The 13,827-nt window shown below is 40.6% G+C and overlaps 2 protein-coding genes across 2 annotated transcripts; one reads left to right on the plus strand and one right to left on the minus strand.

Annotated features, from left to right (window-relative positions):
* Positions 1 to 671: 671 nt before the first annotated feature.
* On the minus strand, positions 672 to 8,132 carry fam199x (family with sequence similarity 199, X-linked). The gene is made up of 8 exons (XM_085788501.1): positions 8,037 to 8,132; positions 5,928 to 6,106; positions 4,947 to 5,166; positions 4,584 to 4,742; positions 4,332 to 4,493; positions 2,836 to 3,019; positions 2,613 to 2,716; positions 672 to 1,889 (listed from the first exon to the last, which is right to left on the minus strand). The coding sequence occupies exons 2-8, from the start codon at positions 6,092 to 6,094 to the stop codon at positions 1,716 to 1,718; spliced, it is 1,170 nt and encodes a 389-aa protein (XP_085644627.1). The 5' UTR covers positions 6,095 to 6,106; positions 8,037 to 8,132; the 3' UTR covers positions 672 to 1,715.
* Positions 8,133 to 8,157: 25 nt separating this feature from the next.
* Positions 8,158 to 13,330, plus strand: commd5 (COMM domain containing 5). Its single transcript, XM_085788502.1, has 7 exons — positions 8,158 to 8,404; positions 8,611 to 8,771; positions 9,500 to 9,528; positions 9,635 to 9,685; positions 9,966 to 10,061; positions 10,335 to 10,410; positions 12,543 to 13,330. Exons 1-7 carry the CDS (start codon positions 8,284 to 8,286, stop codon positions 12,642 to 12,644), a joined length of 636 nt encoding a protein of 211 aa, XP_085644628.1. The 5' UTR covers positions 8,158 to 8,283; the 3' UTR covers positions 12,645 to 13,330.
* Positions 13,331 to 13,827: the final 497 nt, after the last annotated feature.

Consider the following 13,827-nt stretch of genomic DNA (forward strand, 5'->3'; position numbering starts at 1 on the left):
AGAAAGGAGACGACGAGCTCTCAGGCCCATAACTGCAGTGGTTTATAATGTCACACCCGACAAGCTGCAGGAAAAGTGTTTCCTACAAGACAGACAGGTTGAAAAAAAAAGAAAGAAAAAAGAGAGAGAGACAAACCTCAGGTGGCTACTATTACCAAATATGAAAATGGGGACTCTCAAAATCGAGGTAATGGATAAATGTTGGATACACATGTTCAAGAAACCAGGTCAAGTTGAGCAGCAAAACCAAACCAGTCATACAGTACATGGACAGATACTGATCTGTAAAAAAAACTGTAAAATGCTTGAAACTTGTGATGATTAATGTGTATGTAATACGTATAGGTAAAGGATCAGGAATCTTCTCTGGCAGAATCACAGAAGGAGTGCTTGTAGAAAATAACAACAACAACAAAAAAAGTTCAAAAGACGTCTGAGACAAAGTCCAAACTCAAGTACAGTAAGTGACAAAACACAACTAAATGCATAAAATAAGACTGAAAAGGTTTGCAAAGAACCTGTGGCAATTTACAGCTTTGAAGCTATGAGAACAAATGAGCTCACTACTTTGTCGTCGGATAGAAACACACACACACAAAGAGGGAAAAAAAAAAAAACTTGAAATCAAACCTTTATCACAAGGGAAAACCTGAAAGCAAGCAGTAAATATGTTATTTATCATTTATTTACAATACAGGTAAGCTATTTTTAACAAGTGTATGCAAATAACGATGCAAGTTGTTAGTTAGTGGACCACACAGGGACTCGGTGTGGGTGACGATTTAAACATGCAGTGTTTCAGTGCTCCCTCTAAGCCTTAAGAGTGAAATGGAGCCACAACACTCAGCAGAGAGAAAGACAGGCCAGATCACTTCTGTTTCCTCCGAACCTCTGGTGTACTGGTCAGATCTGAAGGATTGGTTTGAGGACCACTATTTACTTACACTTACTTTGACGATACTCAACGCCCATGTGATGCGGACTGTGTTCACGCATACCTTTGTCGCTGTATCTGAACCTGCAGCAGATTAAACTGGAGCCACAGACGAGCAGAGTTTGGCCAGTGCAGCTACAGCCCTGAAGAGTATGAGCGTTTGTAGGCAGATAGGGGGAAAAATACCACCACACTGGTTGAAATACAACTTGCGCATAGTTTGTCCTGTAATGTAATGAAGAGAGTAAACTTGCTGCTGCTACCTGGTTATCGCAGCATCTGCATCATATGGCCAAACTCTGATCCTCCTGCCTGGTCTACCCTTCTGCCAGTGGTGGGTGTATTAGTAGCAGTGGATATACGCTGTTTCAGCACCTAAAGCTATCCTCTTCCTAATTTATTAAGCTGAAATAACTGTAATCTGTAGTGTATATTCATGTGCATCTGAGCAGCATTAGCACAGGCTGTAAGCAGGCTGGACTGGGATCAGTATCTAATCAAAGAGTCATCTGTATTTTACCATTATTACTGTAGCTAGCTTAGAAGTGAGTGCAGCAACAAGCAGTTTAACACTAGTATAAGCAAGCGATATGTCAAGCTACGCTAGAAGCTACTAAAAGCTACTACTCCCTACGTTACTTTTACAAAACGCATTATGAGCATGTTAGCCTGTTGAAAGCTAATGCGAGCAGCGATCTGGATTAGCAGTGTCTAAGCTCTATGGTGGTGGCCGGGTGGTGAGAGAGCAGGCATAGAGGGAGCACTGATTGATTCACTGGTGTCACATCAGTATGTCCAGGTCGTCGCCATGGTCGTCCTCCTCTGTCACCCGTAGCGACAGCACCTCCTCGTTCAGAAACAGTCCGCTCAGGCGCTCTTTGCGGGCCTGCCGCTGCTCTTTCAGCTGCCGCTTTCGCAGGGCTTTCTGCTGGAGCTTACGCTGCTTTGAGCGTTTCTGGAATGACAGTGAGCGAGGGGAGAGAGGGCAGTGATGAGACCCACATGAAGATGAAGGTGTGGAGACAATCAGCTACTCTCACATGCTCAGGGAAAAGGATCAGCTGTAAAATAAGTGCACTTGTATTTAAGTCATACTAAATAAAACTGTAGATACAAGAGGCACTGGTACATTAACTACAGTAAAAAATAACATCAATGTGGCAGAGTGGGTCCAGAGGCAAATGTACTCTTTAAAGAGGAACTATGCAGGATTTGTAGCTTAACTATGCCACATTTTTATCTTAATTAAACAGCTTTAATTGTAATTGTGATGGTTTAATACATGATATGTAACTTGGTAGTAGGGTAAATGGAGGCTCTCTGCGTCTCTTAGCTGAAAAGCCCAGCTCTCTCGCAACACAAACGCGCCCCGTAACCTGTAATCTCTTCTTTATGACAAGAGATATACACAAATATATATATATATATATATATATATATATATATATATATATACACACATATACACACACACAGGTCGTAACATCGTATATGATATATAACATTATCTACCGCTCTATTGATTGATTTCTCACTGGCATCGTTGAAAACCAATGCACATGGCCAGGAGGAGGGTTAGCAAAACAGCAGAAAAGTGAACGAACTTGCATAGTTCCCCTGTGCATGTTATGTGGAGCACGATAAAAACATCTGTCTGTCTCATACAGAGGTGTCTTACTTTAGAGTCTCGTATACGTTCTGCAGCACTGGAGAGGTTGCCATCGCTATGAGCTCTGCTGATGTTGGCAACGCTGCTTCCACTACAGGCTGATGCTGTCCCACCTGGAACACGAGGAAACGTAAACAGCATTACAACCACAAAGACCTTAACTCTGATCTGAAATGCCCCATTACTACAGGCAGCTCCACGTTAACTGCTGGCCCACCTGGTGCCGTCTCACCTGCTACAGAGTTGGAGGCTGTGGAGCCGGTGGAGGAGCTGGCCGAGCTGACCATGCTGGCGTTGCTGCTGCTGGCTCCGCTGACACCGCCGGTGCTGGCGCTGCTGTGGCTGCTCCTCTTCCAGCCCTCTCTGGTGCTGCTGGCCCGCTGCCTGGGGCTGTGCTCTCTGATGTAGTTACGCACCTGATGACAACACACATGAATCAACATTTTCACGTGCACAGTAACACTGTTTCTATCCTGCTCGAGAGTATGTATCCTCTCAAATCTGTTTAGCAGTCAAAGTGAACATATATGGACAAGCAAGTCCTAGTAATTTAGTGGACTGGCTGATAATACAGGTGCATCTCAATAAATGATATATCATGGAAAAGTCCATTTCCAGTAGTTCAAATCAAACAGCCTCAACCAAGTATTGAGTGCATATAGACAGACATACTTTTCAGAAGGCCAACATTTCCATATTAAAAACGCTTTTTTTTAATTGGTATTTTGTAATATTCACATTTTTTGAGATACTGATTTTTAAATGTAAGCCATAATCTTTACAATTAAAAGAAATGAAATAAATAAACACATGAAATGTTTCATTCTGTGTGTAATGGATCTATATAATGTACTAGTTTCACTTTTTTAATTGAATTAAACATTTCCATGATATTCTAATTTATTGAGAATAAACCTGTATAATTACATGTCTGTTTTGTGTAGAACTTGTACTATCATCTCATTTTGGTGATCTGATCACAAGTGGACTGCTCTTTCTTCAGGTGTGAACCCAAGATACACTGAGGATGCAATTTCAAATCCCAGAGACCACATACAGAGGTGGTCTGGGTGAGAGTGGCTGAATTATTTTAGGAGTGTGAATGAAAATGTGTCCTGGGCCACATTAAAGGACCATCTATTCAAGTGACATCTGATTGGCTCTGCCAGTTTCATAATCAACTGAAAAACATTTCACCATTTTAAATGTCTAAAATCTTATTCCAATATCGAGCTGTGTGCAGTGCACTGATTCGCTCAGCCTCTCCTTGTCCCACTCCGCTTCTCACTCAAACACTTTGACAACAGACTCGTCTGTCACATTCACACAGACTTAAGAACAACACTTGTCTATTTGCATATAGCACGGTGAAGCGGGACAAAAGGTTACCAGAGACGCGTGTGGAGATAGCAGGCGTGAACTGACATGCTGTCCGCTTTGTGATCACATCACCCATGATGCATGTCAATGCCAGGTCTGGCTGAAATGCAGTCAGGTTTATTACTCAATAGCATGTCAAGTGTGAAAGTGGTAGCAAATATCTTCTAAAAGCAAATATCCATTAGACTCTACTGTTAATGGAAATCTGCTGAAACCACACAGCAGAAGCAGAAACACTTTCAGATCTCTACAGACGGTAGCAAATAAGCAACCTTTTAAAACTGTTTTTGTCGGTGTACTGGCGTAGTCAACATGTATTATGAGCAAGTAAGCAGAATTACTACTCACCTGTTTGAGTTTCTCATCAGTGAGACAGTTGAGCTCAATGATGAACTCGCTGTCTGTGGGAGAGATCTGAGCACACGGGTCGATGATCTTGATGATGTCCAGCTGCTCTCTTAGGCCCATCTCCGTGCTCACCTTCCGACTCAGGTATTCAATGTACTCCACCTGAAGAGGACACGCACAAACAAATTAACACCTCGCGTCTTGCATAAAGGTCCCTGCAGTAGCACAGACGGACGTGTGAGCTTCACTTACTTGTTCGTCGTTGGTCATGGCACTCCAAGGTAGTTCGTCCAGGTTACGGTGAGGGTGGGGTTTGGGCTTCCTCTTGGAAAACAAACAGGGCGAACTTGGCACGCTCGGGATGATGTCAGAGAGGACATCGCTGCCACTGGCAATGTCACTTCCTGGCAACTGGGAGGACAGCAGAAAGACAGATCAGCAATGACATGTGCAGACGACAACAACAAAAGGGAGGCAGACTGTGGAAAGCTCACAGTTTCACAACTTTGATGTTACTTACTTTTTTACCCACATCCAAACAAACAATGCACTTATAGTAGTAAAGTATACTGTGCACATTAAATATGATTTCCAACAGAGCAGCCGAGAACCAACCTGCCATTCAAACTCGCTGTCAGACCAGTCCCAATAGGTGCTGATGGAGGAGGAGACGTCGCTGCAGACGCTGCCCTCCGGAAACAAGTCCAGCGACGTTAGCTCCTGGTCGTCGAGGAGGGAGTAACAGTCGTCCTGATCCCCCACAGACACCGAGGAGAAGAGCTCCTCGCTGCACTCTGAGCTGGCAACGCTGGTCCCACAGGAAGTGAGGTTCCACCTGGGATTTCAGAGTAAATGATATCAATTATTTCGGTTGTTTGTTGTTAAACAATAGGTGTAGAAGGTAGCGTAAACAAGATAAGAATTTACATTTTAACAACGCATTTAAAAACAACCAAATCAGTTTGAAACACATCCCACATTTAAAGTTATTTTTGCTAATATGTAGATGCAGGAGTCATTTGGTGCAATGCATGAAAGCACTGAAGAGATAGAGATAGATTCAAAACAAATGGAGAACACATTGCTTTTTCACAATTCCTAAAGACAGTCATTACGGGGACGTGTGACATTATAATTATTATGCAAAGTTTCAGGCTATAATCTGCAACAGTTCTACAAACTGCTGGAGGTATGCTGCAGTTGCCCGTTATCTGGAAGCCTGTACTTTCATTTATTTTATTTGATCAGTAACTGCAAGTGTGTGGTTTTGGAAATGCAACAACACAACCATGCTGTGAAATGCATCAATACTGGTTTGCCGTGTCGGCTGTAAACAAACTTTACTGACACTGGCAACACAGGAAACTTGCAATTTAACTCAATTGACATTCCTCTATGGTAGAGTAGCAGCTGCAGTGGCACATAGTGCAGCAGTTGGTGGTCCAGCTTTTGTGCTAAGGGACATTTTATGTTCAATGTGTTATCTAACATCATGTCTTACAAACATCCTTTCATAATATCATCTCAAAGTCAGTTTACCTCAGACGAAGGTGACGCATATGCCTGAGCAGACAAATACACACACACTCTACTTGCCTGTTACTGTGGAAGCGGTGTAGAGGATCTGTTCTGTGACATGATGAGAGCTGACATCCAAAGTCACTGACGTCCAGAGTTCCCACATCACTGAGGTTGGCTCTTTGAGAGAGGAGAGGGAACGGCTCCTCAGGGGCCAAAAACTTCTCGTACAGAGATTCAGACATGGCTATATGTACCTGTCACAGAGACAAAGGCAAACATCAAACACAAATGATAGGAAATCTTTCGGCACAGCTACAGCCTCAGTGATTAACATATAGTCGAATAATCACACATTTGTCCTTCTCAGCAAAAAACATTACATAAAACAATAGTTTTGTGCACATCACCTGAGATTTAGTTTGTAGTTTGCATCTACTATGCTTAGTAAACAGACCGAACAAAAACATTTCTGTTTTGTTTGAATAATAAAGTATTGTTATGGGTTATAGGTAAAAGAAATTTCCTGTAAATAAAATGTCAAAAGACTAGGGCAACACACTGGTAATGCTTGATATATTTTTTGATACATAGTCTAAGATTAAACAGCAGGAAAATAGGGACTGATACGCACATTTACCCAGTGTTTAACCTTGTGTTTTGTGGGGTGGGAGTGAATAATCCTCAATTAATTAGGTTTTGGTCAGGCTCCACATTCAGAGATCCAAACATACTGCTATGAACAATTTGTTAGCAAAGTAAGCAAACTCTAGCAGTGATCCATTTCAATGAAACACATTGAGGATTAAAATAAGACCCTCTTAATTTACTTCCTGTCCATATCAGATCAGATTTTAATATGCTTTTGATGACACTTGCTCATTTTTACCTGGGTGATCTGCTTAAACCTCACACTCCATCTTATGCTCTTTGCCCTTTTTTTTAAGGATTTCAGGACTCTTGCCTGTTCCTAAACTTAAAAAGGCATCAGCTGACTGCACTGGGCCTTTTCCTATTGGGCTCCTTTGCTGACATTAGAACAGCTGACTCCATTCAGGCCTACAAATCCAAGCTTTTAATGCCCTAACCTTTTAACGGCCTCTATTCTCTACAACTCAGGCTTTCTACCTGTTATAATTCTACTTTTAGCAAGTGGGCCTCAGTCTCAATTAAACAGTTCTCATAAATTACTGCTCCCTTACTCTGTTATTTAGTCCCATCTCCAGAGCTGCTGAGACTGAATCTGCAACTGTGAACCACCTTCTGCTGCATGATCCTGTCTACTGCCGGCTGCAAAATTATACTGAAATTATCATTAGTGTTTTTAGATTTTGTCAGTACTTATAGTTCCTCTCTCACTCTATCTATCTAGTCGTCTCTCTCCCCCTCCTACCCAACAGGTCGAGGCAGATGGCCGCCCACCCTGAGTCTGGTTCTGCTCTTGGTTGGACCTGTTGGGTCTCTGTAAATACTGATACAAAGAAAATGTCTCGACCTGCTCTATTTGAGGAGTTCCTTGAGATTCTGTTTGCAACCTCTGTTGTGATTTAGTGTTATATAAATGACACTGACTTGACTATAACTTTCTTCTCGTGGGAGTTTTCCACTGTCTCACTGTTATCAATGACAGGTGGGAGACAGATACTAGAAAAGCGTCTCCCACCAACGCTTTCTTCTTATCCAGATATCACTAAAAGATAAACTTCATACTCTTACACCGATAAAAATAAGTTGCTCTGCTTTGTAACAATATATCCCTGGGCACCGATTATGTTGAAAAACTGCTGACATTAATGTTATTTGTTGTCTACTGTTTACTGACATTCAACTGCCACAGTTGATTGTTTTTCCAAACAACAGAACCAAATGTTACACAACACATGTATATTAGTACGGAAGAAGAACTGAGATTTCATAATAATAAAAAATACTAGCTATTCTCCGTATAAATTTGAGGACACTTCACATGAAACGTTGCCGTGTTTATTTAAGGCGAGCAGTTAGCATGCGAAAACACAACACGAGCTAACGTCGGTAGCTGGTTGCTAATGCTCCCAATGTCCACGTAGCGTTTACAAAGCTCACAAAACGACGCCTACGTGATCTTTTCCACACATTAACAAATGTGAACGTTTTAAAACCACGGCGAATGTGTAATTGAGAAGTTGTATGCCATAAAACACCGACCTTTTATCGTTCAAAGTGTGACCATTTCTTCCACCTCCATTTGCGGGTCCTTTCTTTTCTATCGATGATGATCCCAGTTGTCATCGCGAGATTTCCGCCGGGAGCTAAGCGAACGTCATGTGACCTGAACGCGGAAGCTGTCACATAAACAGAGAGTTAGCGTCGAGGCTATCACAAACTCCTAATATTTCTTTGGTTAATACTTATCAATTGTCAGTGCTTATTGTATATAAGTGCGTGGTTAGCCATGGCTTCGAGTCACACGAAGGACTCGAGCTTTTTAGGCAGCAGGATACCACCAGAGATTGAGTCGATGTCGAAAAACCTCAAGGATGTGGACCAAGACCTGTTCAGAAAAGTCCTGAAAGGTAACTACTAATCCTCCGCGAAATGATATAGATGCTAATATATAGAAATGTATAGTAAAACAATTTATTTCCTATCCTAAAGAATCCTTTCCTGTCAGGTTTTGGCAAAATAGATAGTTAGTGAGACAACAGACAGCTAAGTGAACTAGCAGCTAAAAACAAATGAGATGAATGTGCCTGTGAACAATGCTGCTCTCTCTCTCCAGCTGTGGTCAGTGCTCTGGAGGGGAAAGACTGCAGGGAGGTGATGAAGGCGATAGCGGAGAGCAGCACCATCCCACAGGAGAGACTCAGTCACATCATAGCTGGGATGTACAGGGTGCTGTCTGAGGCCATCCGCATCCCCACAGCCTCACTCAAACAGGAGGTAAGCTGCTGCTCATCACATGCTGCAACACAATGACTAAAATATGTCAGAGATTCTACACGCCTTATCTTCTCAGCTTTTTCCTGTGCGTCTCTTGCTAATATCAGATATTGCTGTTGTCCTAATATTACACTATACGACTTAGAAGGTTTTGAGTATGTGGTGTATTCATGAGGGGAAATGAATGATAAAGTTAAGTGTACTGAAACACATAATAATGCTTTTTTCTTTTTTTCTTTTTAAAGAGTGGCACCATTGACACCATGGCCTACCTAGATGTTTAAATAGAACAGATTTAACATCATTTAATGTTAATGATGACAGCACCTCAGCATTACCTGCTATGGCAAGTGCATAGTTGTCACATAAACAGAGAGGTAGCTGTTAATGCTTACTGCGCTTAATATACAGTATATAGGCTTGTAGAAACTATAGGCATTATTGTGTGGTGAAATCCATGGTTTTGGGTCACAATTTTAGGTTGTAATCAAAATTGATTTTTTTAATACTCCAGAAATATCGTATCAAGTGAGATAGACAGCACCAATCCACCTTTTACAGTTAAAAAAAAAATCAGTTATTGTCAAGGACATGTTGATTTGTAGTCATGTACCGGACCGGAGGCATTAAGCTCATCACTGTGAGCCTCAGTTAAGGCTAGGTGAGATGTTGATGAGCAAGAAGCAGGCTTTTCATTTATTAAACTCTATATGTTTGTCCCTATTTAGGCCTTCAAAGAAGACCTCAGAGAGTTAAGGTAAGGGTCACCTTCTTTTTATTTTGCCATATGTTCCATATTTTTGATTCATCCCCCATCCTGCTTAACAAATGCTGAATTTGTTGTTTGTGGCTCTGTCATTTAGGATACCTGAAGACTTTATCACAGATTTCGCTAGTGTGGTTTTTGGGAATCGGTACGTTGAACACTTTTACACATTTCTATTGTTGTGGTCCTTTATTAGGGTACAGAGTTCTCTTTACTATGAATAAATACAGGCCCTTCACATTTTTCACTGTAACCTGTACTTGTCTGATCATTGTTGTTATTGGTTATCACCAACACAGAACCCGAACAACGTTTGTCACAGGACATTGACGTCAGAGACGTGTCCATGAATATTTCAACAGCACTGCTGCTATGGCATTCAGATGCCATCCATGTATTATAATTCCCACCTCTCTCTGTATTTTTAGCCGTGCAGCTCTAGAGACAGCGACCTCCCAGAGTGATCCACACCTGCCCACAATAGAAGACTTTAAATGGAGAGTGGATGTTGCCATTTCTACGAGGTAATACACTGAGGCAGAGAAGACACACTATAGCTATTGTCATCGCCATAGCTGCACAATATTAAAGGAAACAGTGTTCGAATTATTACTGATTAACATAACTATGGTATGTATTTTTTCAGCCATGACCAGTTCATTGAGTTGTTCTGTTTTTGTTTGGTAGTATAATATTTCTGTGAGATGTTTTAAGTCCCCACTCCAGTTGTAATATGACTTTGTGCTTGGCCTCAGTATGATGAAGTCCATGTGTCTCTGTGCCTCCTCTGTCCCCAGTTCTTTAGCCAGGGCGCTGCAGCCATCTGTGCTGATGCAGATTAAACTGTCAGATGGGAGTTTTCATCGCTTTGAGGTACAGAAACAATTGCTCTCTTTCATTCTATATCTATTGTCAATTTGTCTTCCCAGTTCACACATACCAAGTCTAGTCCCTCAACATTGACAAACACTCCAGGCATGTAAATTGTTTACACTTAACTCTTGAATGGGACAGTTGAAATTAGCCTTAAAGAGGCTTCAGCTTGAGTCCGTTTTTCAGAAATCCATAGATATCCTACAATTGGCCATTTCATCCCTATGACTGGTTGTTCACTGTAGTGTAGTCCATGCTTTTCTTCAGCCCGAGGCCAGAGAGAAGTTGGTTATGAGCCAGTGGGCCAATGTAGGTCTGTTTCAGTTGTTATATAATAGGATCACAGTGGAATAATTAAGTAACCTTTTATTAACCACAGTCTGACCTAGAACCTCCTCTTGACCGAGTGTTTCTGATCCATTTGAACAATATTATGTCTTTGTTCCTACAGTTTCCTCACGTCTCTATAAGAGCATACAGACGATATAGCTGTCCTGTCTCTGACCAAAGAGTTACATACTTCATCTATCTCAGTGTCTTTGAATCAGGTCCACTTGAAGGTTTTTCAGCCTTTTCTATCCTGACCTCAGGTCTTCTGTGTCTTCATACCAACATATTCATTCTAATAAATACAAAAAGACTCAATCAACAGTCACAATGTAGCAAAAAGTATTGAAATGTGGCTTTAGGGGCGGTGCGTGGCGCAGTGGTTAAAGCAGAAGTAAGTGGTCTGGTCGTTTTCGCTAATGCTGCGTTCCAGGCAGGCTTTTGAAATCGTAAATTACAGCTTCAAGTCACAACTTACGACTTTGTAGCGTTTCAGGCGACCCACTCGTGTTTTTCCGACCTGTTGTACTGGTGAAAGTCACTATAACGGCCACTCGTAACTTCCGACCGGTGAACTCGTACCGAACCCGGTTCGAATCCCGCATCGGGCAGACCTTTCCTGCATGTCATTCCCCTCTCTCTGTCTCCCCCCTCTCTCTGCCTCCCCATTTCCTGTCTATCTCACTAGCCTATCAAATAAAGGCAAAAAAGCCAAAAAAATATACTTTGAAATGTGGCTTTAAATTTCTCTGGGATTGTACTTTTCAATTGTCTTGTCAATATCAAAAGCATGATCAAAAAACAACTATTATCATCTTGATTTAACATTATAACTTGTTATATTCAATGTATTGTGTCCTTGAGTGCTAGAAAGGCACCTATATAAAATGTGTTATTATAATTATTATTACTATTTTTATAACTACCGTATAAGAAATTATTGCAATAAGTTATATATCAGTAAATATGAAGGCAAGATGAGGAAGTCAACATAACGTTTTTCAAGTATGTAGTATGTTATTGACTCAGTAGGGGGCGCCATACACCTGTATACATTGTACCTGATTCATAACTGCAAAATAGAAGATGGATTTAGAGACCTCAGATACGGCTGCTCTCAGTGGGCCACTAACATTGACAGAAACAGGAGGGAGGACTTGTGCCTCTACTGCTGTGGTTGCACCTAGTGCAGTTTTTATGTAATCAGATTACAGCAGAATTAGGAGATTAGCAGCAACAGCATCCGATGTGCAGATACTATTGATGGACCTTATCTTTACCTGATATACACTTCTCAGGATCTCTTCCGGAGTTCGATTAACTGTGATCATAGTAAACAAATGGACACGGGGGCGGCTGTGTCTGATTTAGGGCCTCTCGCTGGATCAGCAGATGTTTCTTTATTAATAACAGAACACATGCTGACTCACACAAAGGAATATGAATTAAAGTAGCTATTATTGCTTTGGTTGAACATCACATTCACTCTGTAGACTGATCAGAGGTCGACTCTGCCATGAATTACTTGCTTCTCTGACTTTCTAGAACTACAGACGTCTCAGAAATGGCTCTCCTCCCAGATTGATTTATATGTAACATTATGCTACTGGTATATCATTATTTTAGCTTCACTTTGGCAAGGCAAGGCATCTTTATTTATATAGCGCATTTCATACCAAGGCAACTCAGTGTGCTTTACATAAAGACAAAACATTTTTTTAAAAGAACAGCATAGACACAGTTAAAAGCAGGAGTTTGTTTGTGTTTTCCTGCCAATGAATCGCTGCTGTTGTTTTCCTGTTCAGGTGCCGGTGTCTAAATTCCAGGAGCTCCGTTATAACGTGGCTTTGATTCTCAAAGAGATGAATGATCTGGAGAAGAGGAGCATCCTCAAGATCCAGGATTGATACACCATGTAGAGACATTAGTGAATTAAATTGAACAGTCTTTTCTACTTGGCTTTTACTTTGTGAGATTCAGTGGCAGCCTGTGCATTTACTGCACACAGGACAACATTCATTTAAGTAATTTAAAGTATATTATAAATGATAATGATGATATTGATTTGTCTGTCATGATGGTGCGCTTTAAGGGTGTTGGCATCCAACACGGTGCGAAACGATTAGAGCAGTGACGACAGGACAGTCAGCGGGTCCTGTGTGTCAGCCTGTATTTAAAAACAAATCAATAAAAGCAGACTGCATCACTTCTTATGCTTTGTTGTTAACAGTATACAGTATAAAACGGCACTATTCAATGTAATGGTCAGTGTAACTGAGACAGTCACGAAGCCCAACTGTGCCAAAATACAAATGCAGCCAAATGAACTCTGTGTGATCTGCTCTGGACCTTTGGGTCACATGATCCTGAAACAGGAGAAAGTGATGTGCACGGTAAAATATGTGATTTTTTTTTTTTTTTTACTACTCATGATTTTATACCTAATAGAACTAAAGCATTACAGCACTGACGTATAAAAAGTGAATTATCATGATATTCCTGTTATTTTGTATGTTTTCCATAACAACATTGAACATTTTTACCTCTAGAACAAAATTAATTCTCTAATAAAAATCTGTCTGTTATTGTATTTGCAAAGAACTGATTTGTCATTATTTTTTGACACTTTTCACCACACCATCATTTCCATATATGAAAAAAAACAAAACACTGACACATAATCAATTCAAGTGGCAAACATCTGAATAATGATATTATTAAATTGTATTAAAAACTTTCTAAATAAATGGACAGACACAGAAAGGGAAAGTCTCTAAAAAAAACTTTCAACACAGACGAAATAGCTGCTGCTGTGTTTGACCAAAAAAAAGCCTCCTGGAAAATAATACCTAGTACTGATGTGAAATAAATACAAAAACATCAGAAATATTATAAGTATAATTTATAATTTATATAATAAAAAAAAAATCACGAAGAAAAAAACCCAGTTCTTCATATTCTACTGCACAAATTCTCAGTATATTTATTCTTGATAGATAAAGTGTATATCATTTCAAAACTTTATTGATCAATCTCTTCCAAACACTGAAAATTAAACCACAATTAACCTTCATAGCAGGAATTTAAAAA

Source organism: Trachurus japonicus, chromosome 10, assembly GCF_045865225.1.
Source record: "Trachurus japonicus isolate A0001 chromosome 10, Traja_1.0".
Classification (NCBI taxonomy): Eukaryota; Metazoa; Chordata; class Actinopteri; order Carangiformes; family Carangidae; genus Trachurus; species Trachurus japonicus.